Genomic DNA, 27,904 nt, shown 5'->3' on the forward strand with positions numbered 1-27,904 from the left:
CCAGGCTGGGGAATGTGCTGCTGGTTACCAGCAAGTGCTGCACCCAGACCCAGCTGCTCTCAGAGCATGCTGACTAACGCAGAACTTGGATTACTTAGGTTAGTCACCATATGGTTGCTGGAAAGCATTTTTCCAGGCTGCATTTGTGTGGCTTTCCCTAGGGATCTGTCAGCAGGTAGAATACCAGTAAGCAGTTAACTGGGGATCTGGAAAGGTGCTGGAGCTGAAAAGGCCAGTGGCACTCCTGCCCCAGATCATCCCAGACTCACAGCAGTGATCCCCAGAAGCACTCCTGCTTCCCCAGTAGCACTCCCAGCTCCCCAGCAGCACTCCCAGCTCCCCAGCAATGATGCCAGCTCCCCAGTAGCAATCCCAGTTCCTCAGTAGCACTCCCAGCTCCCTAGTAGTACTTCCAGCTCCTCAGTAGTACTCCCAGCTCCCCAGCAGTGCTCCCAGCTCCCCAGCAGCACTCCCAGCTCCTCAGCAGTGATCCCAGCTCCCCAGTAGCAATCCCAGCTCCCCAGTAGCACACCCAGCTCCCCAGCAGTGCTCCCGGCTGCCGTGCAGGCATGGGGCTGCTCCTGCCCGTGCTCTCGGGGCCCTGGCCCTGCTGCTTCCCGCTCAGCTTTTCCTGAGCTGCTTTGGCTGCCGGCGAGCACCGAGCACGCAGCGGCTGCCTCTCCTTGCACCTGAAGCCGTGGGGCAGGATCCTCTCCCTGGCCCCTGCGGCCCGAGCTCTCTGGAGAGCTGCCGGGCTGTGCTGGCCCCGCTCCATCCCCGAGTGCCGGCCAACGTGTGCCCCACCAGCTGCTGCGCCGGCAGCTCCCCAAGGCATTGTGCTGTGCCGCTCCTCCAGCTTCCAGCCTGCCATGGTAAAGCCCTTCTGCCCTGGTCCTCCGGCTGTCGCTGCCGCGAGCGGGCTCTGTCCATCTGGAGCATCTTCCTGCGTCACCAATTCCCTGCTGGGACAGTCCCCGGGGACTCCCCTGGCACTGGGACTGAGAGGGGTGGCATCCCCAGCTTGTCTGGAGCCAATTCTTTCCCTGTCTGGTAAATGCAGGAGATAAGCAGGCTGGACTTGAACCCCAGCAGACCAGAGCATGCGTGGGACGGACAGGGTTCTCCCTGGAGGGCAGGTTTCTGCAGCCTCAGCAGTACGGGAGTGTTTGGGAAAAGCTGCCTAAGGGAGGTTTCATCCCCTTTTCCACCTGTGCCTGGGGAAGTTGTGGCATCTCTACCCTGGAGATGCTCAAACCCAGCTGGACACGGCCCCGTTGTCCCGTGGGATCCTGAGCAGCCTGCTTCAGCTGACCCTGCTGTGGTCGGTGCTGCAGCTCTGCGACAGGATTTTTCCTGCGCCCGCCATGGCGGGGGGCAGCTGGGCCCCTTGCAAGGAGCTCAAGAGCATCCTCCCCTTGCGTTGCTTCTGCTTGCGCGTGCTGGTGGCTGGCTGCATCGCCTCCTTCGGCACCTCACCCGCTCGTTTTCCTCTGCAGCTTCTGGCCTTTTGCAGAACAGCAGGGAGAGGAAAACACTTGGCGAGCCCGCTGGGCCGGTGCCCGGCAGTGCGGTGACAGGCACCAGGGACCCATGGGGATGCTCCCGAATTGCTTGAGCCCTTGGCAGCGGCGCTGGGCGAAGGCAGGCGGCTCCGTGCCATGGGGAGTGGGTCGGAGACCTGCTGGCCCCCTGAGCGCTCGTGAGCCAATGCTGCAGGGAGCAGGGGGGTCAGGCGAGGGGAAGGGGTGCCGGGGGAGCGATGCCGGGGGTCAGGTGAGGGGCAGGGGTGCCTGAGCTCTGCTGGCCCTGCAGCTGGCCAGCCTCGAAGCTAGGAGGGCTGCAGCACGCCCTGGGGCAGCTCTGTTTCCCCAGCCGCCAGAAAGGTGTGTTTAAAGACCCTTTTCCTTTCTTCTTGAGACCTCTGTAAGGCTTTACTAGCTAACCTATAATTTTCACCTGCATTATTTTAATAGCTTGCCAGCTGCACACGTTGCCGAAGGGCGGCAGAGAAAGGGGCTGGGGGAGGTGTGTGGAGGGGATCGGGAGCAACGGCAGCAGCGTGCAGGCCCCCGTCCCGGGGGCAGGGACACGGGGGTGCTGCCGGAGGGGCTGTGCACACCACGCACTGCACCGCCAGCTCCGTGCCCGAGCTGCCCTGCGCAGGAGAGTCACGCTCAGCCTCTGTGAACTCGCTGCTGGTTTAGCTCTGGCATTTTGGCTCAGCTGCCACGCGGTCTGTGCCAGTCGGCAGCTTTGGGACAGGTGTGGGGGCAGATGGTGAGAAGCTGGGCTGGGCATAGCGGGAGGCGTGGTGGGGCTGACAGGCATCACTGGCATCACTGGGCTAACAGGTATGAAAGTGCTGTGAGGCTGCCCTGCTGGCATCCAGGGGTCTCTGCTGTTAGTTCGGTGGTCATTGCCGGGGCATCCCAGTCACTCTGGAAGGCGCGGGGGTCAGTGAGGGTATGGCCGTGATGGGCAGCAAGATCCTGCAGCGGGGCTGCTGGCAGCTCCGTCTTGGGCTGCTGCTGGTGCTGGGGTGTCGTGGGTTGGCGCTGGCTCAGACCCCCAGCTGGGGTTTGGAGGGGTGCAAAGCCCGTGGCAAGCGGTAGCCTCAGCCTGTGCCGTGGGCTGGGCGGTGACGGAGGCAGCATTCATTCCCGACTGCTCGAGGTGGAGCGGCTTGCTGCGAAACCTCTCGTCTCTCCGCTGGCAGGGGTTTTGCTGAGCAGTTCTGCCCGGAGGAGAGGAGGGTGGGGGGAAACGGGCTGGTGCCTCCCCACCTCGGCCCAGCGTGCTGTGGCACCACGGTGTGACACCGCGGACTGTTCCCAGGCAGCAACTGCAGTGCGGTTCTGCTCTGGGATCTGCTTCGTGCAATCATCCGTTTTGTTTCTTTCTCTGCTGGTTGTGGGTTCTCCTAGCTCTCCTGGTTGTGGGTTCTCCTGGCTCACAGTGAGGGCAGGAGCTGCCAGCTCTCGTCCCCTGGAGCATGTCTCAGGTGACCAAAGGTGGGGTAGCACTGTGGGGACTGGCTTTCAGCCCCAAAGCCCTCTGCTCCTTCCTCTGCCTCCAGCGGGAGCTGACCCATGCTCCTGGAGCTTGCAGCACGGCTGCGGGCCGGGGGCTGCGCTCTGGGGAACATCCCAGGCGCTGAAGGCAAGGGCTGGAGTGGGAATTACGAGGAGAGCTGTGGTGCCCGGGGCTGGCAGCGAGGAGCTCGCAGGAGCCCACCCAAGGCTTGCTGCCAGTCCCGCGGGAGCGTTGCTGAGGGAGCTGCAGCCCGTCTCCCTGACCTTCCCGAGCCAGCGGCACGTCCTGGATGTGGGCAGACGTGCAAATCCTGCAGCTACCTGTGACTTCACAGAGCAAATATGTGGTGGAAAATTGCTCTGCACCCGGGCAGGCCCTATCACACAGCTGAGAGCAATTGCCGCACAGCTCTCTGCGGATGGCCGCCCGTCCCCCCGGCACCAACCGGTGAGCAGACATGGCCTCCCGAGCTGGGAATGCTTTTCTGCTGGTCGTGGGAGCTTTTCACCTCTTGCAGCGTGGCACGTGCCCCACGTGCATCGGGAGCAGGGCAAGGAGGTGAGCAGCTGCACGGGGGAATGGACCTGGCTGCTGCCTCCGCTCATGGCTGTGCCTGCTGGACGCAGCCCATCGGCACTTGGCTTTGCACAGAGCCTGGTGCTGCCAGCAGCGCAGCTGGGGAGTGCTGTTAGAGCAGGAGGAAAGCTGCATCTCCTGCAGCTGTACCTGTGCAAGCACGTCCCTTTCTGGCTGGCTCTGGAGCTTTTTCCCTGCTCCACCCGGACAGAGCAGTGCCTGCGCTCGGCTCGTGGTCACGGTGATGAGCTGGGAGAGGAATTTGTGCCTGGAAGAGGCCCCACGGGATCCGGTGGCAGCATCGCGGAGCTGCTGCCTGCCAAGGTATGCGCGGCACGCTGTCTGCCAGGGCACTGCTGCTCGGGCCCTCCTCTTCTGCTGTGCCTTCTGCACCTTGTTGGTGCCGAGCTGTGGCTCGGCAGCTTCACTTCAGCTCGGATGCTCCAGTGGTGCGGGGACCCAGCGGATTGCCGGCACCGTTCCACCAGGCCCATGCAAAGGCAAACCACACTGCCTTGCCGTGTTTTTATTTGCTTGAGCACCGATCCCCTGTCCCTGCATGACCGCAGCAGCCTCGGTGTGGGTGGGGACAAGTTGGCAGCGTCCCTTGGAATTGGTGAAGCATCATTTAAGTGTTGAGTGTTACGACCTCATCTGCAGGACTCGAAAGGGCTCCACTGAATCGAAGTTTTCCTCCCCAGTGCCTCCAAATTTCATTTCAACAGTATCCATCACTGCTTGTGTATGCCTCTGAGTCCTGCCTGAGAGGCAGGGAGGCTTTCCAAACCTCTTTCTCCAGCTTCGAAACCACTAATATTGAAATTAAAAATCTAAAAATTTCCATCCCCGTAAAGCGGAGCACTTCCAAATCCCGGCACCCAGCCGGGCTCCCTGCGAGCAAAGCACCAGACATGTCAAACTAGCAGCCCCACACTCGAGCCACTCGGGGCCTCTGAACCCTTCAGCGTGAAAGGAACGGCCCGTTGCCACTCTGTTAGTGCTGGGGGAGCTGGGCCAAGCGGTGGCACGAGCTGCCTCTGACGTTCCTGTAGCCGAGGGCCGTGCGGAGCAGCGAGGGAGCCCTCCTGCACCTCCTGGCCGGGGAGCTTAGCATGCCTGGTGGCTGTGTGCTGTGCCCGGCTGGGGGACGCTGCCCTACCCCAGCCCATGGCTTGCCAGTGGCAGAGGGCCATATTTCCCAACGCTGGACTGGTGTATGTGGAAGGAGGAGCTGTGGACAGTTGTGCGCTGCTTCCCAGTGCTGAGCATCCCTAAGCCCTGCTGCTCCCCCCTCGTCTTCCCCGCCACAGAGCGTGGCCCCCAGCCCCTCCAAGACCCACCCACAACCCTCATAATTCATCCCAGGCAAATTGTAAAAGCTTTCGGTCATCTTTGGGGAGTGCCTGCGACCGGTGTGGAGCAGCCCTGGGTCCCAGGGGACTGGGCTCTCCAGGGCTCACAGCCGTTCCTGTCTTCAACAGCTGGTGTCCCCTGCACAGCTGGGGGCAGGGTGCGGTGGTCCCCAGGACACTGGCTGGCGCCCCTTCGGCTGCCCACCTCGATCCCAGGCCCCGGGCAGTGGCCAGGTCCCTGCTGCGCTGAGCAGGGAGATGCTTTGTGGCACGTTTTAGCCATCCAGGCTGGGCCCACCTGCACCGCGGGTACTCGCCAGCGCTAGCGAGGGGTGCCGTGGTCTGCTGGCTCCCCGTGTGCCGTGGGGTCCGGAGCGCTGGCTCCTCCTTCCCCCTGCCGCAGCACATGGAGCCCACCGCCCCAGTGCCCTGCGCTGCCTCCCATCTTCCTGGCCTCTTTCCTCTCCAGCCCCCTCTCACGGCATCCCCCCCAGTCCTGCACACACACGGTGCCAGCGTACCGGTGCCAGCGTACCCCTCCCCGCCGAGCTGGGTGCCAGAGCACCCCGGGTCCCTCCCACAGAGGGGGTTCCCAAGGAGGAGGGGTTCAGTATGACCAGCAGCCCGTGTCCCTCAGGGGAGGTCTGGGTCCCACTGGCAGGGCAAGGAGAAGCTGGCGTTTCTGGTGCGTGCATGTATCACCGGCAGAGCTCAGAGCCCCGGCCCACCGGGACCCCGCACTCGAGCAGCCGTTTGGCACAGGGACTGACCCCCATTGGGTTCCCGAGGGGCTGGAGGGAGCGAGGAGGAGCTGGCAGCCCCTCACCTGCTGCTCGAGGGGGCCAGGGCTCAACCTTGACTCCATCTTGCGCATTTTAGAACCTCAGGACGCTGTTTTGGTGACATAAGGAGCATTTCATTGCCCTGCAGCCAGAGGCCCACGCAATCTCGGAGCGAGCGCCGGAGCGCCGGCAAGCGCTGAGATGCCATGGCGTATGTGTGTAATTTATTTCCCCAGGAAACTCAGCTCAGCTGCAGCATCTGGTTTTCACTGAGTCCCTGCTTTTTACCTGGTCCTCCAGCTGGGTCTAAGCGTAGCACATGGGGCTCAGTGCTTGCCCCAGGCCACCCTGTGGGAAGGGTCGTCTCCCCCCCCCCCCCCCCCCCCCAAACCCTGCGCCTGGGCTCAGTCCCAAGGGCAGGGGGGCAGGCGGAGAGGCTGTGCCTGGCGCAGGGAGTGGACCTCGAGCTGTGGCTCCATCGCTTGCTGACCGGCCGGTGTTTAAAGCCAGTGTGGGTGAGGTGAAACCAGAGGTTTATTGTGTGAGAGGGGTCAGGGGCTCTGGAAGGAAGGAAGTTCCTGCCCTGAGTCTGAACCATATTCATTTTTAATTATACAAATTGCTCAGGCTTTATATTATCATATCAATGACATGAAACACCAGCATGTATTGATTAAACTCAACAAATGCAGCACCCCAGGATTCAGAGTTCAGGGGATGGAGTGGCTCAAAGCTGGAAGGGGACAGGGAGAGCAGGGTGTTTCCATAAGCGGTTTCACCAGCGCTGCTCAAGTCAGACCTGGGACGGGGCACGTCCGAGTGCCAGCTCTCCCCCAGGAGCCGCCTTGTGTGGCATCCGCAGAGACCGGGGCAGGGACTCCCCTTCCAAGGAGCCCCGGAGCAAGTCCCCTGCCCCTTCGGCTCACCGGGCAGCGGCTGCATTGCCTGCGCCATCACGGAGTGTCCTTGCGCAGCGAGCATTCCTCTGAGCCGCCGCACGCGGTCCTGCAAAGTCCTGCCGCGTCCGTGTTCGCCTCCCATCTGCGGTCACCCCTCCGAGCCGGGGGAGGACACCTGGCCTCTGCCAAGGTGTGTGTCCGGGTCAGGGTAAGGTCCTCCGGGGCGATGCCGTGCAGCTCTCCCCAGCAGCAGGGTGAAGGCAGGAGTGTCCATGGCTGTGGTTTTGTGTGTGTGGCTTTTCCATCCTTCCTCCTTCTGCTCCTCCTTGTTGTCCTTCCTGAAAACTGTGATCATCTAGCTCCGAATCGCCGTCTTCCTGTCTCGGTCTTTACTCTGCAGAGAAAAAGGAGAAGGCCAAGTTAAAAAAACACACCTGGGGCTGGGAGTTTTGCCAGGACGCTGGCTGCAGCCCGGGAGCCTCTCGCTCCTCCCCGCGCGGGTGCTTGGCAGGAGAGTCCTGCGGCAGCTCTGCTCTGACAGCTCCTGGGAGCCGTGGGGCAGCTTTCCCGAGGTGTCATTGTCATCCCTCCATGTCTCTCGGCAAGGGGTAGGGGTCTGGAGGAGTCAGCAGGACCCGGAGCTGCATCTGCCCCAAAGCCCTGCTCCTGCAGGTGCCTTCATATCTGCCCTGCCTGCCAGGGGATTCCCCTTACTGCCTCCCCTCTGCCACCTGCGCTCGTCGGGATGCCTGGCACTTCACCACCCTGTGCCGCGCCCCAGCATCCAGCCGCCTGCCTCCCGAGCCCTCTCCCCGCACAGAGGTAGCGGCAGGACGGGAACCCTCTACACTGCCCGAATCGCCGATAGCAGCGCTGGTCTGGGGGCCTCTGCAGCCCAAGTTCCTGCGGTCGGGACCTCTGCGCTCTGCTGAGGCCTCAAAAACACTAGCCTGTCCCTGTCCACCTGGTTGGGGACCGCAGCTTGCAGGAAACTTTCCTGGGCCATCGCAGAGTCCTCCTGGCCAGCCCCTCGGTGGCAGCCGGGCTGCGAGTTGGGTTTTGCTCCCCGGGCACCAGAAAAGCCCACCAGCACCAGCACCACCACCATTACCACCAGCAGCCCCACCAGCCCCACCACTGCCCCAGCCAGGTGTGCGCAGGCAGAGCTGGCGCTTCTCCTTTCCAGTTTGATGGGATTCCTGGCTGTCTGGAGTTTGACCAGGTTGGCTGCAGGTCTCTCCACCCAGGGACCAGGTGTTAGGTGGTGTTTCCACTTCTTTGCTGGCCTGTGGCTTGCCAGCGTGTCCCGGCTGAGGCCACGTCCCGGGGCTGGTCCGCAGGGCTTGCTGCTGCGCAGCCTCCCCCACGGCTGCACGTGCGGCCCCTGCTCTGACTCTTCCTTTGTTACCAGGGGTGGGGAGGGGAGGGGAGGGGAAGGGGAGTTCAGCTCAGAAATGGTAAAATTAAATTTCCCAGATGTTCAGGCCCCAGGAGTTCTTGTGCTGTCTGGAGAGGAAATGGGGATTCGGAAAATCCCGCCTCATATTTTTTCCCCTATCACCTTGCCTTTCCGCTGCCATTAAGTGCAGCAGGAACAGTAAATTACAGGGCTGCGGAGCTGTCCCATCTTGTAGATACCGTGGGGGGAGCGGGGGGGATGGCGCTGGGGCAAGGCATGGAGCTCCTGGGCTCTGCCCGTGGCTCTGGGCAGCTCGTCATCCATGCCTGCAGGCAGCTTTTGGGGGTGCGCACAGAGCCCTCCACTGCCCGGCACTGTCCCCATCCCTACAGCCCGGCGATGTGCCACCCCATGCCCAAATCATGGGGTTTTGCACATAAAACCTGCAGGTGGGTCCAGACTCCCGTCCCCACTGGCTGATGCCAAGGCATGGCCGTCCCGTGGGCTTGGTGGCAGGGTGACCGTGGGCTGGGTCGTGGCAGGAGGGATGTGGGGAGTGCTGGTGGCGACAGCCGTTGCAATGAGGGCACTAAGCTTTCCCCTCTGTGCCTGGGGCGAGGGCAAGGGGGGGCTCCATCCTGGGGTCGCCTCAGCCATGCCTGTGCTGGAGCCTGGAGCGGCTGCTCCGAGCGGTGCCTCTGGGTGCCCTGCAGCTGCAGCTGCCCCTGCAGACCCGTTGGGGCAGGGCACCGCCAGCCACGGTGGAGCAAGGGCGGCTCTCCCAGTGCTCTGTGCCGAGCACCCGGGCTCAGCCCTTCCTGCGCCTGCCCCCACTGCGTCCAGCGTGGCACTCGGCGCCGCAGGGGAGGTGGCTGCCAGCGGTTTTGCTGCAACAAGCAATCAAACCTAAGGGATGCAGGCAAAGCAGTGTGTGACAGGAGCCCAAACCCATCATCCCACTCATCCCTCTCTTTCCTCCTCTCCCCCTCCTCACAGTTACTGTTACCCCTGACGCAGGCTGCGAGTTTCTCAGTGTTGAATCACAAGCCTGCTCGGCTGAGGCTGCCCTTAAAAAAGCTTTGCCAGCATTTTGCCTCCCGAGGGACAGAGCATTAAGAGCCAGCAGCTCTGAGCTGGGCACCCATGGCTGCACAGGGTCCAGTCAGCAAAACCCTCTGTGATCGGCTGCCTCACTCACCCCAGGTGCTGCGGCACCCCCTGTGCCTGTGGCAGGGGCTGGCGGTGGTGGTTCAGCCAGACCCAGCACACCCACGCTGCCTTCCCGGCACTCAGCCGCTGCCCATATTGCCCCCTCCTGCTCCGTGCAGTGATGCCAGCTGCCCTGGCAGGGCTCCTCGCCAGCCCCAGCCCTTTTGCCAAGCCCCACAGGTCCCTGCAGGCCAGGTTAAACTCCCCCCTGATATCGCTGCTCTCCTGCTTGGTTACCTTGCCCCTTCCCGAGGTCCTGTCCTAGCTGCCCAGGAAAACCTGCACTCCTCTCATCACTCTGCTCCGGCCCTGTGCCCTGTCGCATCTCTCTCTACTGAAAACTCCTCTCTGCTCCCTTTCCCTGGGACCAGAGCTGGTTTGGTAGATGCTCTGGAAGAGTTTGCTGAAGGGCTCCTGCCTCACCTGCCCCATGTGCCCCCTGCCAGGGCAGGCATCGGGCAGGGGCTGGGGGTCTGCATGGCCATCACCTTTCTCTCCCCATGCTGCCTGGAAGCGCTGCAGCCTCTCTCCTCCTGCCCATTCCTCTGGGGGATGGCGAGGCACAGACCAGCCTGCGGCGCCTGGCTCTGCCCTCCCTGCCCACCTGCTCTGCCCACGAAGGGTGGCTGCAGGACCTGGAGCTGCTCCGGCCCCTGGCACAAAGCTGGTGGCACTGAGCCACTGCCTGCCCCTCCGGCTCCTCCGCCCGGGATGGGGCAGCGTGCACACACAGCGGGTACCCCTCTGTCCCTTCCCTCCACTCTGATTGACACGGGGGCCCGGGGGCTTCTTTTACAGCCTTGCCATGCCCCAGGCTCGGTTGCTTCTCTCTGACACGTCACCTGGCTGGCGGTGCTGGCAATTAACGCCACGGCTGTGCCGTGACCCCATCCTGCTCTTTGCAGGGCTCCCACCTGCCTCCAAAGGGCTGGCTGGGTCAGGCATGCCACCTCAAGGTCAGGGGAGAGCGATCATGCTCTGGGCCCCCCCCAAGGGGCTGCAGCATGGGCTGGGTGCTCTCTGTGGGTCTGGGTTCCCAGAAGACGCAGAGGGGAAGCTTGAGTGTCACTCTGCCTGCGCCCCAGGATCAGGTATGGCTCTGCATGGCTGGCCTAGGTGGGATGTTCTGCTGCCGCTGTGGCTTGGGAAGGGACGTGGTGCTCGTTGCACTGTTCCTGCCCGTGGGTGATGGGACAGGTCAGCCCTCCGGTGAGTCAGGCTGGGGGCTTTAGCCGTGGTTGCCCTTGTGACACCTTTTAGCTCCCGGGTGGTCTCAGTGTCCCCTCCCTCGTTTGCCTTCCGTGCAAATGCGTGCTCTTGCGCCAGAAGACGGAGTGGCCACTGCTGGCCACTCTTCCTTCATCACTTCAACTGGTGTGCAATGCCGGCACTGACTGCTCAAGGTGACCCCCACTCTGCCCCCAGGCCCCCTTGCCCCTCAGTCCCTTACAGCTCAACGCAACGCGGGCAGCAGGGACAAGTGCTTGGTGAGGGCGGGTGGCACACAGAGGATGCTGCGAGGGCCCTCAGCCCAGAGCAGCTTTGGCAAGAGGCCTGGCTTGGGTTTGGACTTACGGGCATTTACACAAGCCCAGTCCACCACCCCCGACCCAGGCAGTGTGCGAGCTGCTTGAGCTGTGGCTCTTCACAGCAACTCTCCCAGCTGACACGGTCGCTGGAGGAGAAACCTGATCGTGTCGTCCCCCCCCCAGTGAGTGCTGACGGGACGATGGCACAGGCAACAGCTATGGAGGAAAACCCGGAGAAGCACAAGCCTGGCGGGGATGATGGGTGTCCAGGGCACCATGGCCCCGGGACCCCACTCCCGGCACTCTCTTACGGGAGCGGCAGGAGCCTGCTCCCTGGCAATGCTGGGGACTGTCCCCTCTGTCACTGCCACCCACCCACACATTGTCCTGGAACGCCTGTGGCGAGTGCGACGCTCCTACCACTTGGCATCCACCTCCCTCCTGCTTGTGTCCTCACTGGGGCCTTGGCCAAGTCCAAGGCCTTGTCCCCACGTGGGTTTTTAACCTTTTGATTAGTTCCGGGGGAACTGACAGAAGCCTGAGCAGCCGCCAGCCTCGGCAGCTCCTTCCTCCAGCGGGCGGGGGACACCTACGTGAGTCATTTTAAAGAAAGATCTTTCCAGCGAGGAGATGGTGTTGGGTTCAGCGCTATCTGGGAAAGTCCCTGGGATAAGGCGTCGGGATGCCTGGGTGCGAGGCAAGGCTGAGTCATGCAGCATGAATCTGGGCAAGCCCCTTCGCCCCCGGGGTGCTGCTCAGCCAGCAAAAGTGATTTGAGGCCTTTGGTTTGAGGCATAGGCCGTGGAAAGTGCTGCCCAACTCAGCTGTCCCTTGGGGTGCCCGCAGCATCTGGCAACCCCAAACACCCCATCCGAGCCCTGTCCTGTGACCCCTGTCACGAGAAGGAGCATCTGCACAGCAGCCCACACCTTCTGTCCCGTTTCCCCTCTCGCAGTGACCGCAGATGCTCACCCACCGCATCCCTGGTGCTCCTGCCTTCCCCACCAGGGTGCCTGGGGGCCAGGCGGCCACGCTGTCTCACAGGCTTGTGCCACGTCTGCCATCTCCTGCCAAATTCCTGCCAAGCTTTTAACGAGGGGAGCTGAGACATCAGGTGTCATGGCTCAGGGGCAGCCTCCCACGCTCGGGTGGGGATGGCATGCCCGGCGCGTCCAGGGGCTTTTGGGCAGGAGGTTTTAGGGAGCTGGCCACAGCAGGCACCTGCAGGCTGGCCAGCTCTCACGGGGGAGCCGGTGGCACATCTGGCACCAAATGGACGGCCAGAACTGGTGGCAGGGGGCAAATGGGGCAGGGGCTTGCCAGGGGGCACCACAAAGGAGAGCCCTCCCAAGGTTACCCTTTCTTTGGCAAAGGCGAGAAAGATGGAGGCAGATGGAATCACATACCCCAAGGCCACGTCGGCTGAAACGACATCCTTACCCGTGAGCGAAAAGGCATGGTGGAAAAGCAGACCTTTCCGAGGGGGACGGGTGGGCCGTGCTGAGCTGAGCACCCAGCAGCACGAGGCAGTGTATATTCTGGTATGATCAAGCTGCTCTCCTCTCAGCTCAGCGTGGAGCGAAGCTGTGTGTGTGTTTGGGAGAGAAGTGGCTCTGCCTCCTTCCCCGGTGGGACAGGTAGGTGGGAAGGGGGTCCTGGAGGAGCTGCGTGCCGTCGCTGAGCTCCCAAGCCGGTGGGTGCTGGGGCGAAGGGCCTGAGCTGCCGTGCACCTTGGCCCTGGCTCAGTGTTGGCCACAAGGCGAGGCCAGCAGCCCCGCATCGAGCTGCTTTCTCCGGAACGGGACGGTGGCCATCTGGCTCCCCAGAGCCAAGGCACCCAATGTCAAACGGACTGTGAGCTCCCAGCTGCGCCAGGTTTGCAGCTCCAGAGGAGACTGCTTCCATTTCCTCACCATTTGTCACAATACCTTCCTGATAAAAGATGGTTTATTTTATTCCTTTAACACACAATAAAACCTATCGAGTTGTTATCTGGCCGTAAAATCTCAAGCACAGAGCGAGTGCACTGCTTAGGCACTGTCTGTTCGGACCCGTCTTGCGAGCGTGAGCCTGACCTAGCTTATTTCTCAGCCAAACCCAAGTATCTCGTCCCCTTTGACTGCCACTCCGGATCTAATCTCGCCAAGGTTTATCCAGATGAGCTGCAGGAAGGGAGTTGGCCCATCTTGGCCCAGGAGTCCTGCGCTGCTTATCCTTTCCCTGCGCCTTGGCACATGTGCCTGTCCTGGGATTTGCTCCTGCACAGCAGCCTGTGCTGGGAAGTGATGCAAAAGCCATGATGGGAATTTATCAGAATTGGTGCAAAAGCGGAGATGGGGATTTATTGGAGTTGATGCAAAAGCGGCAATACCAGCAAAAGAGGGGGAGAATGCTTGATCTTTGTAGCTGTTGGAGGTTTCCCAACAGGCTGGTAACTGGAAGGTGGAGTTTTCCAGTTCAGCCCTGTAGGAGCTTCTTCCCCACCTGCAGCCTCTGTTTTTAAACTGGGCTGATACTGGCTGGGGCAGCTTGCTGGGGCACGAGGGCACTCGGCAGCTGGTGGTCTGCATCCCTCACCCACTGAGAAGCGTTGGACTCTGGGGCTTGTGAAAGCTACGGACGGGACAGGCTCTTGGTCTCCCTGGGTGTTCATCTTTGATGACCTAAGGTTTAGCGGCGCAAATCCCAGCAGTTGCAAAGACTCCCGACGCCATTCCCTCCTGCCTGCTGCTCCCAGCTCTGTCTCCTTCTCTAGTGAATTGGAAAGGATGTGCAAGGGGGATTAACAGCGTTTGGGGGTTTCCTGCTCTGAAATACTCAGGCTGTCAGAGTTTGCTCGTGACTAGTTTTACCGCCACTGCTTCATGCTTAATGAGCCTTGAATCCTTAACAAAGACTTCTCCCTCTTCAGGGCATTACTCACTGGGGTTAAACAGGTTCAAACGGTGCAGCATGCGTGCACGGCTCCGGCTGCCCTCCCGACGCCTCTGCCTCAGCTCTTGCGCTCCCATTTACCTCTGCCCTGCCAGACACCATCTGCACTGTCCAGGAGACCAACAGGTTTTTAAAACCCCGCTGCCCGGGGCACAGCCTTCTTGAGCAAGGCTGGAGGCTCTTGACAGCCACCTCCTCCCAGTGCCTCCGCTCCCCCGTGGTTCTGTGTGCCTGGCAAGAGCTGCCCCATACGTTGGGAGAGCTCTGAGAAGGGCTGCAGCCCCGCATGGCTCCCCTGGGGCAGCTTGGCTTTCCCCACGCTGCTGGAGGTCTGACGGCACAGGGAGCTGCTCGCTGCCTCTCCTACCTGGTGGCAGTCAGGCAAACAGCCCCCGGAGCCTCGGCAGAGCTGCCACTGGAGCTGGATTTTCCCAGTCTGGCTGCCAGGCTTGTGTCCTGCTCCACCTGCCCCCCTCACCCTCCGTGGGCGGTTGGTGCCCACCCCACCGGAGCCGTGGGCTGGCATGGCAGGTGCTGGCTGGTGCTGGTGCCAGGCAGACAGGCAGACAGCCTCTGCTGGGACGCAGTGGGGAGCGCACATCCCTAAGGACAGGGGGCTGAGAGCCAGGAGCTGGGGACACTGGGTGGACTGGGTTGGCTGGAGTGTTACAGCTCCTACTCGGCGGTGGAGACTCACCAGTGCCTTCGGCAAACTGGGACAGCCCGTCCCACTTTGCGAGTGCTCGTGGGGCAGAGCTGTTGGTCCCCCCGATCCACTGGGATGCTGGAGGGGCACCTAAGTGCCCTGGCGGTAACCTCAGCTTCTCCCCATCCCTGTCCCAGCACGGCTCCCTGGGACACCAGGCCTGCAGCTGGGTGCGCAGGGGATGGAGCAGCTGGCCCTGTGGCCAGCCACCGGCCCCAGGGGGCTGGTAGCCCTGGCTGCCACCAGCCCCACACCCAGACCACTCTCAGCTCTCCGTCTGCTGCCTGTGCTCTGCCCGAGGGGAGAGGCAGATTCTTTCCAGACTCTTACTTTCCCTCCGCCCGATTTCCAGCTCCTAAAATCCCATTTCTCACCCTTGCAGGGTTTCCCCTTCTGTCCCTTTGCCTTTCAGCGAACGCGTGCGAGGTTTGGAAGCAGCTGCTGGGGGCTTTGGGCAGCAAATCTCTATGTGCTGAAGGGAGGCACCGTATTTTCCACCCCCAGGTTTTGGGCTTGCCAGCAGGGTCTGGCGTGCTCTGCAGCTCGTGTCGACACAGCTCCTCTCCCCCGTCATCCCATCTCCCCTTCGGCTCACAGCAGCCCCAACAGCTATAGCCAGCACCCCGGCGCTCCCTAACCCCTTCCTCGCGCGGCTGTGGCTGGGGACACCTGGGGGTCCCCCAACGCGACCAGCGCAGCCCCCTCCAGCCAAAAGCCCCGGGGGGACGGTGCGAGCAGCCACTTACCAGCTTCCTCTGGTTGCTGAGGCAGAAAGTGCAGATCTGTTTGGGCTGGGAGTTCTCGGTGTCGCGCGCGGGGGGGCTGCCGCCGCCGTGGTGGTAGAAGGCAGGGGTGGTGTGGCAGGGCTGCCCGTCCCCGCACGCCTCCCCCACCAGCAGCACGTTCCCCAGGTGGGAGATGTAGCTGGAGGCCAGTCTCAAGGTCTCGATCTTGGAGAGCTTTCTGTCGGCCGGCTCGGTGGGGATGAGCGTGCGGAGGGCGGTGAAGGCAGTGTTGACGCTGTTGGTGCGGTCACGCTCCCGCGCGTTGGCCGTGTGACGCTGCCGGGGCTCCCTGTTGATCCGGTTGGGTTTCTTGCCGCTCCTGCGCTTGCTGGCCTTGAGGCCATAGCCGTCGGCATCCAGGTGGTAGGGCTTCTCGTCGGAGCCGGAGCTCTCGCTGCCGTTCTCCTCGTCCTCCGACAGCATGCTGATCTCGGGGTACAGGTACCGGCTGGGGGCCGAGCGCAGCATGGCAAAGGACATGATGGGCGATGAGGGGACACCGGGGGAAGCCGCGTGGGGACCGCCGTGCTCTGCCGACCTCCTCCTGCTGCAGGCAGCCTCAGCTCCAGGCGCTCATGCTGCTGCCCCGCGGGGGTCCGGGGAGCCCCGGCTGGCTGGCAGCTGGTGTCGCCCTCCCCGGGCAGGGGCAGGCTGGGGCTGGGGGGTGGTGCTGCGGGGGGCCCCCTCCCCAGCTCCCCGCCGGCTGGCTCCGCGCTCTGGGGCTACGGGCTGCTTGCAGGCAGCGCTGCCTGTTTCCTCTCCCCACACATGTGCATCTTAAGGCTCCGAGTGTGGCAGGAGCTGGGAGTTTTATAGCAGCAGCAGTGGTCAGCCAGGCCCCTCCTCCGGCTCCGGCAGGCAGCCCTGCTCCAGCTCTGGATGTGGGAGCCCGACAGGCTCACGCCTACCTGAGCTCACCCTCCATCCCCGCAGGGGAATTAACCCTTCAGGGCTCGGGGGGGTGGGTTGTCCTGCCCGAGGCCAGTGGGCTGCAGGCACCGTGGCCAGGATGAGGATGGGAGCGCTTGCTGTGGTTCACCTGCCAGCCCTGAGCCTCGGCACGTGGTGGGCACACGGTGACCTGGGCGGCTTCCTCGCCCATTGACTGCCTGGACACGAAGCTGCTGGGGGGTGGGCACCGGTGTGGGCGTCCCTGGGGGCTCCCAGAGGCCCCCAGAAGATCCTCAGTGCTGAGGCAGGAGCAAGCCCAGTGCCTGCGGGGCTCGTGGGCAGCTCGCACCTCAGGCAGGGTTGGGGACAGGGCTGTGTCACCCCCAGGCTGGGGCTAGGGCTGCTCAGCAGTCCCTGCAACGAGGGAGCCCCTGAGAGCACTCCCTCCCCTTCCCGCAGCATGAGCAAATCCATCCTGCTGCTGCTGCTGCTGCTGCTGCTGCTGCTGCTGCTGCTAATGGGGCAGAGAGGGATGAATTAACCCTTGAGGAGCTGCCCACCGGCACACCTCCACCAAAGCTCCTGCCTGGTGCATGCCTGCTGCTTGAATTTGCTTTAATTTCCACCCCAGATTACAAGAACATCGTTTGTGTCTCTGTCACCTGGATAGGTGCGTGCAGGTACAGAGCCTGCTTGTGTCCCTGTAACCTCCCCCCATAGCCTGTCCCATAACCATGCTGGCTCTGCTGAGCCTGCAGAAGCTGGCACCTGCTGGCAGGGTCGACTTTGCAACCTGCCCCAAACTACCCCCTGCTCCCCTTCCTGTGCCAGCTCACCTCACGCAGCAAGCTCGAGCAGATTCCTTGGAGGACAGAGGGCTTGGGGGGTCAGTCAGGGGTCCCCAGTGGCTGCCACTTCAGCGGGGCCATCCTGGCTGGCTGTGCCCAAACGTGGGACCAAAGGAAATTTTCTGTGCTCCGCAGGTGAGCTTAGAGGCTCGTGGCAATGGGACCCAGCTCTGGCTTTGCTCCGCAAGGCTCTCCGCTCGGTGGCAGCCCCAGGGCCACTGGAATTCATAGCGTAGATTGTGGACCTGGAGCCACAGAGGTGCTGCAAGGCTGCTCTGTAGCTTGCTGGCCCTTGCTGCAGTGGCAGAGGGCAGACAGGGAGGTTCGGCCCTGGTGAAGGCCATCAGCCTCCTCCTCTGGGGCCAGGCATGTGGGAATCCCCACAGCATCCTGGGCCACAGAGCTGCCCCTAAGATGTGGGGACCCAGGATGGGTCCAGGGAACCTGTGGACCTCCTAGCACTGGAGCAGGCTGTGCCTGAGCTGGCAGGGAGTTGCTTCAGCTCCAGGCTGCCTTGTCCCAGCTCCATAACCTCGTCCCCTTCAGCTGTACACTCTGTCTTTGTGCAGGGAGAGCAGCAGCACCCACAGAAAGCCCACCCGTGCCCGGGCACATCCCCCTGCCCGGCAGAGCTCCTGCCGCCCGGGACCCTCAGGGCAGCATCACCCCCTGGCAGGGTGGCTGCAGACCCACAGCCTGGGGGTTGGTGGGGCTCAGGGCTGCTCTCCCCTTGCCAGCAGGAGGGACACCGGCTGCTCTTGGGGAGGGGGGGACTGGCAGTCCCCAACAGCGGCAGCTCCAGCCCTGCCTGCATGCAGCCCCAGGGGAGCCAGGTGAGACCCTCCCCTGCTCTGCTGGTACAGCTGCCTCATGGCCTTCGAGTGCACTGCGTTGGTGTGGTGTGCTGATAAGCAGCGGTTTAACTTGGCCAGAAACGGGAATTGCCATTTGCTGTGGAGTCTCGGGTTTCCCCTCCGTGTCGGCGGTGGTGGTGGTGCACGGTGTGTGCCCCCCCCACCCCCTCCCCGAGCACACTCCCAAGCAGGAGCTCCACACAGGGTGTTGTCACTCCGAGCCGGTGTTTTGCACCTTTGCAGTGCGCTACCACAGTTCATCAGCAGCCTCGGCAGCTTCTGAAATCTAAGCCACTGTCATCTCCTTCCACAGTGCTGGGCGCTCACCATGTGTGCTTTGGAAAACCAGGCTCCTGTAGGCATCTGCTTTCGTTTAGCTCCGCTAATGATCTTGCTTTTCTCTAGCACCTTCTATCCAAGTGCAATCCCTGGGCGCTTTTCTTGCGCTGTCCTTCCTGGTGAGAAGCACATCCATCTGCCTGTGGCTCAGCTCCTCCGGCTCGGGGCGGGATGGAGAGTGGTCCTGTGTGCAGGTGAAGCTCAGCCCCGGGTCAGGACATTAGCACCACACCTGGCACTGGCTCGGAAAGCCCCAGTCTTAAATAAGCAGAGATTTTTGGCGCTGGAGATTGCAGCATCCCGACCCCTGGCCCTGTGGCTGTCCTGGCTTCCCAGAGAGCTTCCATGATGTCCCGCTTTGGGCATTGTCTTCCAGGCCCTGGCGAGCCTGGTGTCAGAGCCTTCTCCCAGGGAGGCTGTGGAGCCAAGGCCGAGGAGTCTGAAATTCCCGGCTGCGGTCCACCCCCTGCCACAGCTTTATTATCTGGAAGCTTGGCCTGGCTGCCTGCAATGACGCCATGGCTCTGCTGCAGAGGAGGTGCTGCCTGCAGCAGCTGCCTGCCTTGCCCCCCTTCCTTTGTGGTCCCTTTTAAATCTGCCTCCCCCGTCTTCAGGAGCTGCCCCCTCCCCAGTTAACAGCCCTGCAGAGCGTGGGGCGCTTGGGGTGGCTTTCCTGCAGACAACCTGATTCCGGGCTCTGTGGAGCTTCCTTCCCTGCAGAGTGTGCCTGGTGTTCGTGCCCTCGAGGACCCTGCTCCTATGGGAAGTGTTGCTGGGGGTGCAGAGCCCTCCCCAGCGCTGCTGGAGTCTGGACTGTGCTCACCCCGGGGAGCATCCAAAACGCCCGTGTGCCATGGTGCTGGGATCCCCAGCGCCCCACCGGCACCCGGGCACGCCGCTGCGGTCCCTGGGATGGGGGGGTGGGAGGGCCGAGCTTGCCCCGTCCCCTTTCTCCTCCACGTGGACCGGATATTTTCAAGAGAAGAATCTTTCCTACGAGGCTCTCCAGCTGCCAGGAATGTGCGTCTAGGAATGCCCAGGACCCATCCAAGAACAACTTCCAGACGTGAGGCTGAGTGACGGCAGTCCCTCGCGCCGGGGCTCCAGACTCCCCCGCGCTCGCTCGGAGGACGCGGCTCATGTGTTAACGGCACGGGAGGCAGCCCAGCTGCCCGAGTGGGTGGGTGGGAGTCGAGGGGAGGCACACGGGGCTACTGCGCTGCTTCGACACTCTGAAGAAGCTCAAGTCTGGGAGGAATTTGCTCCTTCCTCCACACTGTGGGGCTGCGGAGGGAACATGGGTCCCACCGCTGTGGATTAGCCCCCTGGGGGAAGCCACAGCCCGGCCATCCTCCCGCCCTGGCCCCAGACATGCATGTCCCTCTACGGGATTTTGTCGGGGCTGAGATCCCCATCCTGACCTACGGAGCGGCACCATCAGTGCTCGGGGTTTGCTTCCTGCCCTGGAGCCACCAGGGCTGGGGACACCCAGTCGGGCCTCCCAGTGTCCTCTCCCAGCGGTCACTGGGGTGTCTGTGCCAGGCACGTAAGTGCAGGGACAGGAGCAGTGCGTGGGGCACGCTGCTGGCGCCGAGGCCGTCCCTGCGTGGGGGCACCTCCCGTTTCGGGGTGCGGGCTGGGGCGGCCGGGGTGCGCTCCCACGTGGCCAGCACGGGACCCTGGGGCTCTCGTTTGAGGGGAAAATGTTCCAGGCCTGCTGGGATCCTGCCTGTGCTCCTGGCAAGAGCTTTGCCCAGGGATTCCTGCGTCAAGTCCGCAGCTCCTGGCGGAGCTGAGCTGGCCTTCGGGAAGAGACGCCCAGTCTGGGCTTCCAGGCTCCAGGCAAGGCAGCGCTCCCTGTGCAGCAGCCCGGGGTGTTAAAAATACTTGTTTGTCTCTGCGCCGACTGTGTCCCTGCAGCTGAAGGCTGCGGCCACCCCTGCTCAGCGGCGCCGCGGTGGGAGCGGCCCCCCTGCTCACGTCTCTCCCCACGTGAGTGGAGCCTGTGTTTATCAGAGAGCATCACATGGGGAGAAAGGGCAGAGGGAGCAAAGCTGCTCCGATCTGTGGGCCGCAGAGCCCAGAGAAATAGTTCGTGTCGCTGTCCCCGTGTCATCACCCAGGTACCCATCCAGCCGATCCCCTAGTGTCCTCTCGCTCTGTGGCCCACCGCCGTCACTGTGTCCGCAGAGGTGAAGCAGAGTGGCTCCAGCATTGCTGCCTGGCCAGGACTGCTGCGTCCTCTCCCCTGCTTCTCCCCAGAGGCTCCGTGGCCCTGCCGGGACAGGTGCTTATGCTACAGATGTGGCGGGGCACAGCTGGGCGGGTGGCCGTGCACCTCTGCTGGGCCAGCATGCCTCATGCCACCTGGGTGCTGACAGCAAGCGTCAGCTGTCACCGAGCCTGTCACCGGTCCCTTGGCCTTTGCAGGCGCCCAAGGGGCTGCTGTGAGCTTGAGAAGTGGCAGGTTGGCCAGAGCAGTCCCCGTGCCTGTGGGGACTCCTGCCTCGACACCACAGCCCCTCAGGGAGCCAGCGTCTGCTGCCCCATCGCAGAAGTCTCCTTCCCAGGTGAGGCAGCAGCTCCAGCCCCGACAGCCCCGGCGGCGGCAGGCGGCTGCCTGGCCAAGAGCTGGCACCACCACCTGGAGCTGCAACACCGCACGGGAGAGCTGCGGGCATCGGGCATCTCACCAGCATTTCCTGGGCTGTGCCGGGGCACCCAAGGGGTGGGTGGCTGGAGAACAGCCTGTGCCAGGCTCCCAGAGCTCCTTGGATAACAGCCTGGCTTCCTGGATAATGGCTTGGCGGCTGCCAGCCACGGGGTGAGGCTTCCGGAGATGTCTGTCTGTCTGTCTGTCTGTCTGTCTGTCTGCCTGCACGAGCCCCAGTGGGGCAGCTGCGGAGGGCAGCACCCGGCGGGGCTCCGCCTGCAGGTGCAGGGGCTCTGCCGGGTCGGTCGCAGGTGGTCCAAGGAGCCCCCCCGGGTCTCGGCTGTGCCCCAGTAGCCTCCAGCCAAGCGCAGCAAGTGGCTTCCCAAGACCGGGCTGGCCCTTGCTGATGTGGAGGGGAAAATTCCTGCCCAGATCCCTGTGGGGGCTGCGCACATCCTGCGCTGACTCTGTTCAGAGAGTGATGGATGGGTCCAACACGGACCCTGGGGCTCCTGCCGGCTGTGCCTTCCCGAGGCTCCCAGTGCCTTTCTGTGGGAGGCTCCGTGGTGTTTGCAAGTGTTTATGGGGACCAGATGGTGCCGCGGGGCGAGGGTGACCCCTGACTGCGGGGTGTACGGGGCACAGGTCACCTTCACACCTTTATCCCCTGTGGCCGTAACTGGGGACGGGGTCTCTGCGTTCTGCAGCACGAGGGCAGCTGGGGGAGGCCAGAGGGCCCTTGCCCCAGGCTCCTGCCTGACCCCACCAGCCCCGAGGTGCAGGATGCAGCCGGGGTGGGTGAGCAGCAGGGGCTGGCACTGGGGGCTGGCACTGGGGGCCAGGCAGGACCACCTGCCCGGTGCTGACCCCCACCAGCAGGCTGCATCCTGCCCTCGTGTATAGGTGCAGGGGCTCCATCCCCAGGGCATGCCATGGGCTTGCTGCCAATGGCGGTGAGCCTGGAGGTCTGCCTTGCTGGGGCTGCCTCGCTGGTTTGGAGAATTTGCCTTGTCCGCAGGCACTGCTGCTGGGCAGTGGGCTAAGCGGGAGAAGTTTCGCTGCTGGCTTTGAATCTCCCTTTGCCAAACGTGTCCTTGCTCCCGTCCAGGGAGGGTGCGGAATGAAACACCCCCAGCTGTGTCCTGGCATCGGGCCCCCCAGTCGGTGCTCGGTGCCTGGGTGAGCTCTTTGGGTGGGCTCTCCGTCCTCACCACTCCCCTCTGAGCCCTGTGCGGGTCCTGCCAGGGAGCTGGAGCCGGTGGGTGTCCGGAGCCCCTGCTGGGGCTGGTTCCTGCCCCCAGCCTCTCGTGAAGGGAAGCGGAGCTGCTTCAGCACTTCCCCCATCTCCCCCAGCACCCCCCAGACCACAGCAGGTCAGGGACAGCCCATCTCCGCAGCGTGTCCCCATGCAAGCTGCTGATGGGGCCAGGGCAGCCGTCCCTCGTGCCACCCGCCGGCACTGGGGCCAGGCGATGCGGAGCCTGCCGGCATTTCCAAAACTTGCCCATAGTGCCGGCTGGCCCAGTCTGCCACGATGCCAAGGGCTGCCTTTGTCCCAGAGCCTTGGGACCCCTGGCCACACACAGAGGCCACGGAGCCATGGGGAGGGACGAAGCCACCGGTGCACTGCGGGCAGCTGCCTGCGGCCAGGCCGGGCAGCCAGGAAAGGCAGCGGCTGGCCGGGTGCGCGTGCAGGGGGAGCAGGCCTGGCAGCTGGCGATCGGAAAATGTGAGGCGCACTCCTGCCTGCGGAATGGACGCAGGAATGTGCTCAGCCGTGGCGCTGCTGACCGCCCGCAGCCCCCTGCCCGCGCACGCCGGCAGGCAGCTGAAGCCTGGCCGCAGCCAGCGCCACGCTCCGCCGTTCCCGTCCATCAAACCCTTAAAAGGTTTTTAAAAACTTTCCTGCTGCTGTAAATGAGCCCAGGCGCTGCTCACCTTGACTGCTTGCATCCTCTGCCCCCAGCACAGAGGAGGGGGGTGCACATCCCCTAACGAAGCCCACGCACGGCGCTGGCATTGGAGGTCGGACCTTGCTGAGCCCCCTGCAGCTTTGGGGTCACTGCCCTGGTGCAGCCCCCCTCCAGCGCCGTGCCACCCCGGCGGGGTGTGGGTGCCAGAGCAGTGCCGTGCAGCAGTGAGAGCATTGGCAGCCCGCAGCCGGGGTCTGCTTCACTCCCACGGGGTTTGGGGCATCCCTCGCTACAAGCCGTGGGCAGAGCACCTGCCTGGGCACTGTTACAGCTTTTCGGTGCCTGCAAGTGGGCAAGAAAGGGGCAGCGGCGTTCAGCCAGTACCTGGGGGAGGGAGTGGGGTGGGTGGGCATCACATGGCTTTCCTGCCCTCCCTCCTTTTTTAACCACCCCAGTTTGGAATGGTGTCCCCTCCCTTCACACCACTCCCCTCCACTCCCCTCCAGGACATTCGCAACACGGTGGGCAACATCCCCATGGAGTGGTACCAGGACTTCCCACACATCGGCTACAACCTGGAGGGCAAGAAGATCTACAAGCCCATCCGGAACAAGGATGAGCTGGACATGTTCCTGGAGAAGATGGAGAACCCTGACTACTGGTGAGCGTGTCAGGGAAGACCACATTGGTGCATGGCGTGATGTGCTTACCGCGTGGAGTGTGTGGTGTCCACACATGTGTGCACCGGGGCTTGAAGTGCCCCAATTCCCCAGAGGCCAGGACTGGAGAACACAGACTGGACACCTCGAGGTCCCCCGGTGTGACTCTGGGCACATGGCTTTGGGAGCCCAGGGCTTCATGGTAGTCCCCCGCTACGGGACAGACGCCGCAATCCAGCCCTAACCCTTTCTCCGTTCCCTGCAGGCGAACGGTCCAGGACAAGGTGACGGGTGCAGACATAAAGCTGACAGATGAGCAGGTGGACTTGGTGCATCGGCTCCAGAAAGGGCAGTTTGGGGATGTCCACTTCAATCCCTACGAGGTAGGCTGATGGCACACCCTCTGCGCTTGCTCTGAGCCCTGGGTTGTCCCAGGATGGGGCCAACATGGATCTGTGTCTCCCCAGCCGGCCGTTGACTTCTTCACCCACGAAGTCATGATCCACCCGGTGACAAATCGCCCAGCGGACAAGCGGAGCTTCATCCCCTCCCTCATCGAGAAGGAGAAGGTGAGAGGTCTGACTGCACCTTGGGTGAGCTGGGAGCACAGAGCCGAGCTCTGCCTGTGATGGCAGCCCCCTCGCAGGCCGCAGCCCTGAACGCTGATGAGCGTGGCTGCTCTCCTGTCTGGTGGTCCCTCCTGTCCCTGCCATGTCTCACCCAGCCCCACTCACCCAGATTGTTCCTGCTGCTGCAGTTCATGTCTTCATCTAAACCTGTGCCAAGTTCTCTGGTCCCGCGCAGCCCCACTGGGCTCCCAGGGCTGCAGAGCTGTGCCCAGAGACGTTCATTTCCATCCTCACATCCCACACCTCCTCCTCCTCCCCAAGCCTGAGGAGTCCTGTGGCTCCTGGGGTTGACCTCTCCCTGCCCCACAGGTCTCCAAGCTAGTCCACGCCATCAAGATGGGCTGGATCAAGCCCCGTAAACCCAAAGACGACACACCTACATACTACGACCTCTGGGCCCATGAGGATCCCAACTCCATCCTGGGCCGCCACAAGATGCACGTCCCAGCTCCCAAGATGAAGCTGCCTGGGCACGAGGAGTCCTACAACCCCCCACCCGAGTACCTGCTCAGCGAGGAGGAGGTACGGGGGGGCCGTGGGTGACTAGAAGCCACAGGGGAAAGCACTGGGTGCAGGGGGAGCTCAGCTGGGACCAGAGAGGGCTGTGCTGGGGAGGGCAGCAAGGGGAAGGGCTGCACCTCGGAGGGGAACCCTGGAGACCACATCATGTGGAGATGAGACCCCGCAAGGGAACTGAAAGCAAAGGTTCTTCCACCCCTTGAATGAAAAGAGCAGTGGGGGAAGCTCCCAGGGCGCAGCGTGTCCCTGTGACAGCAAGGCGCAGCCTCCAAGCTAAACTACTGCGGGGTCTCCTGGTGCATGCAGCGGCACGTTCAGCCCAGGGGACTGGGGGAAAAAAAGCAGGCAGTGAACCCCCAGCAGGCTGAGGAGGGCTTGCTTGGAGGCAGGCAGTGGGTGCTGGGGCAAAGGGGGTAAACGCCATGCCGGCTGGTGGGCAGGCGGCCCCAGGATGGTTCTTGCTTGGCGCAGGGGGATGTGCCGGGGCTGGGGCAGCAGCACCTCGCCATCCAGGGGTCCTGCTGGCCCTGCTGACCCCAGTCCCCTCCACCCCGCAGAAGCTGGCCTGGGAGCAGCAGGAGCCGGCCGAGCGGAAGCTGAACTTCGTGCCACAGCAGTACCGGTGCCTGCGGGCAGTGCCTGCCTACTCCCGCTTCATCCACGAGCGCTTCGAGCGCTGCCTGGACCTCTACCTCTGCCCGCGCCAGAGGAAAATGCGGGTGAGGGCTTCTCCTACCCCATCATCTGGATGCCCTGGGCATGTTTCTGAGTGGCCCCTGCTCAAGCCTATGTATGCCCTGATGCCACGCAGCTGGTCAGGGGACCGCGATGCTCTGGGGCACAAACTGCTGCTCCTCACGACCTCTTGCCCCTCCTCACCTACCCACAGCACCAGTCCCAGCTCCCTGCAGAGCTCCTGAGCTGTGACAGGGGCCGTGCCCACGCTTGCAAAAGTGCTGTCCTATGATCCCCCTCTGGCTCTGAGCCACGCACCTGGGCTTCCCAGCTGGAGCCTGCCCTGGTACGCCTGGCACCAGCACCGGCCAAGTGCCAGGGGGCCGAGGTGCCGCCTGAGCGTGTCTCACCGCCTGCCTCTCACAGGTCAACGTGGACCCAGAGGATCTGATCCCCAAGCTGCCGAAGCCGCGGGACCTGCAGCCCTTCCCAACCACCCAGGCCCTGGTGAGTGGGTGCACAGAGCTGGGGGGTGGTGGTGTGCATGCCCGTGGCAGTGGGCTGTGCCCAAGCCGCTCCGGGTGAGACCAGGCATGCCCACGCACCCATAAGGGCTGTTCTGGCCACAGCTGCTGCCTGCTTGCCCCCAAGGGAGAGGAGCTGCCTTGCAGCCCCCACTGGGCAGAGCCGGGCAGCAGCAGGGTCCTGCCTGTGGCGGGTGAGGCAGGGCTGGGATCAGCACCATTGCAGATGAGCAGAGCGGGGGACCTGCCCCAGGAAAAGAGCAGGGGCCCCAGGTCTGCTCATGCAGGGCGGCTGGTGGCGCGCAGACCTGCTTTCCCCTAGACACAGGTGACCCCCAGGCCCCCCTCTCCCTCGGTGAGGAGCCCGGGGCAGGGCCGGGAGGTCCCCACAGAGGAGCCACTGGGCTGCATGGGGCCCTCACCCACTTCTCGTCTCCCTCCCCAGGTCTACCGTGGGCACACCAGCCTGGTGCGATGCCTCAGCATCTCTCCCAGCGGGCAGTGGCTGGTATCAGGTAAGGAAGGATTCACTCCCCAGCCATGCCGGGTGCCACCAGCCCAGCCCCAGCCCCAAGCCAGTGGCAGTCGGGGCAGCCGGGCTTCCTCGTATGGAAGCCAGGGCTCCTGCGCGCTGCCGGGCACCGGGGAGCCTGCCAGCCCCTTCCATCGGGGCACGGCTTTTGGAGGGAGCCCAGGCAAGGAGCATCCCTGGGAGTCCCGCAGCAGCCCGAGCCAGCGGCATGCCCCCCCCCCCCGCCCCGACACAGGGTGTTTTTCCAGCCGCTCTTGGGACCCCACCCAGGAGCCTGCGTCCCTCCCGCTCAGGAGTGGAGAAAGTGAGGCTGGAGGAGCGAACGGCAGAGCCCTGCGTGGCCGGCCGGAGGCTGGAGATTGAGAGCAGATGGCAGTTTAACAGCCCACAAAGGCACATGTGCTTTTTATAGCGCTGGAGTTTCCAGGCTGCCAGCTCCCGGTGGCCGCGGTGTCGGTCGGTTGCACAACGTGGAATTCCTGGCCCCGGGCTGGGAAAGTGGCTGAGATCAGGCGTTAAAAATAACTACCTGCTCCCGCCGTGCCTGCTTGCGGAAAAGCCTGCCCAAGGAGCTGCCTGCCTGCATCTTGCAGCTCGACGGGGCCGTGCAATGCGGTGCCGTGCCGAGCTGAGCCAGGCGTGCTGCCAGCACAGCAGCTGCGCTGGGAGCCGTGCACGTCAGGAGGGGACCATGGGCAGAGACGCGGTGCTGGAGGGAGCGGGGTAGGGGCTGTTCTCTCAGCAGCAGTCCCTGGTCACGTCTCGCCTTTGTGGTGCTGGAGCTGCTGTCGCGCAGAGAAGCTGCTGGGGAATCAAGGGCACTGGGGCACTGCTGCGTTCCTCTTGCTGCTCCCAGTGCTCCTCCGCAGAGGCTGTGGGGCTCAGGGCTGCTCTCCCCTCTGGCTTGGTGCCATGCCCTGGAGCCCGGTGCTGCTGAGCTAAGCTGTGGCAGCCCCTGGCCCAGCATGCCCAGCCCTGGCCCACCCTGCCCTGTCCCGCAGGCTCCGATGACTGCACGGTGCGGTTCTGGGAGGTGTGCACGGCTCGCTGCATGAAGACCCTGCCTGTGGGTGGTGTGGTGAAGAGCGTTGCCTGGAACCCCAACCCCACCATCTGCCTGGTGGCCGTCTGCGTGTGAGTGTCCCGGCATGGCCTTCTCCACCCTCCAGCTGGGAGCTCCCAGAGCTGGAAGCGGTTGCAGGATTTCCTCTCCCAAAGCCCGTCCAGCCTCCCAGGATCACCTCGTGGTAAACTCGTGGCAGCCTCCAGCAGCGAGGGTGGCCACACTGCAGTGTGCAAAGCCACCTCTGCTTGCTGTGACCCTGCCTCCTGCTTCGTTTGGTGGCCCTCATCATCCTGTGAAAGAGCCAGTCAGTCCCCACCATCCTCCCTGGGGCATTTGGGCTAAGGCAGAGCTCCACCATGTTCTCTCTTTGCTGGCCTGCAGAAGGGCCAGGCTGTCAGCAGAGTCCCACGTGTCCCTCCCTGTGGCCCTGGCTCAGCGCTGGGGCCACCCTTCTCACTCTGCAGCTGCCTGATAGGAGGCTGTGGGCAGGTGGGGTCGGTCTCTTCTCCCAAGTAACAAGAAACAAAACAAGGAAAACAACCTCCAGTTGCACCAGGGGAGGTTTAGATTGGATATTTGTAGAGGAATGAAGCTGGGT

The 27,904-nt window shown here is 63.4% G+C and overlaps 2 protein-coding genes across 2 annotated transcripts in view; one reads left to right on the forward strand and one right to left on the reverse strand.

Annotated features, from left to right (window-relative positions):
• BOP1 (BOP1 ribosomal biogenesis factor) overlaps positions 1–27,904 on the forward strand; it is a 69,802-nt gene that overhangs the window by 39,414 nt on the left and 2,484 nt on the right. Inside the window, exons 4-11 of the mRNA XM_056333117.1 lie at positions 23,209–23,363; positions 23,627–23,744; positions 23,829–23,930; positions 24,300–24,512; positions 25,067–25,228; positions 25,611–25,691; positions 26,154–26,223; positions 27,242–27,374. Coding sequence (XP_056189092.1) covers positions 23,209–23,363; positions 23,627–23,744; positions 23,829–23,930; positions 24,300–24,512; positions 25,067–25,228; positions 25,611–25,691; positions 26,154–26,223; positions 27,242–27,374 — 1,034 coding nt within the window. The remainder of the gene's footprint in view (positions 1–23,208; positions 23,364–23,626; positions 23,745–23,828; positions 23,931–24,299; positions 24,513–25,066; positions 25,229–25,610; positions 25,692–26,153; positions 26,224–27,241; positions 27,375–27,904) is intronic.
• Positions 6,206–16,472, reverse strand: SCX (scleraxis bHLH transcription factor). Its single transcript, XM_056333127.1, has 2 exons — positions 15,166–16,472; positions 6,206–7,036 (listed from the first exon to the last, which is right to left on the reverse strand). The coding sequence occupies exons 1-2, from the start codon at positions 15,682–15,684 to the stop codon at positions 6,998–7,000; spliced, it is 558 nt and encodes a 185-aa protein (XP_056189102.1). The 5' UTR covers positions 15,685–16,472; the 3' UTR covers positions 6,206–6,997.

Source organism: Falco biarmicus, chromosome 3 (genome assembly GCF_023638135.1).
Source record: "Falco biarmicus isolate bFalBia1 chromosome 3, bFalBia1.pri, whole genome shotgun sequence".
NCBI lineage: Eukaryota > Metazoa > Chordata > Aves > Falconiformes > Falconidae > Falco > Falco biarmicus.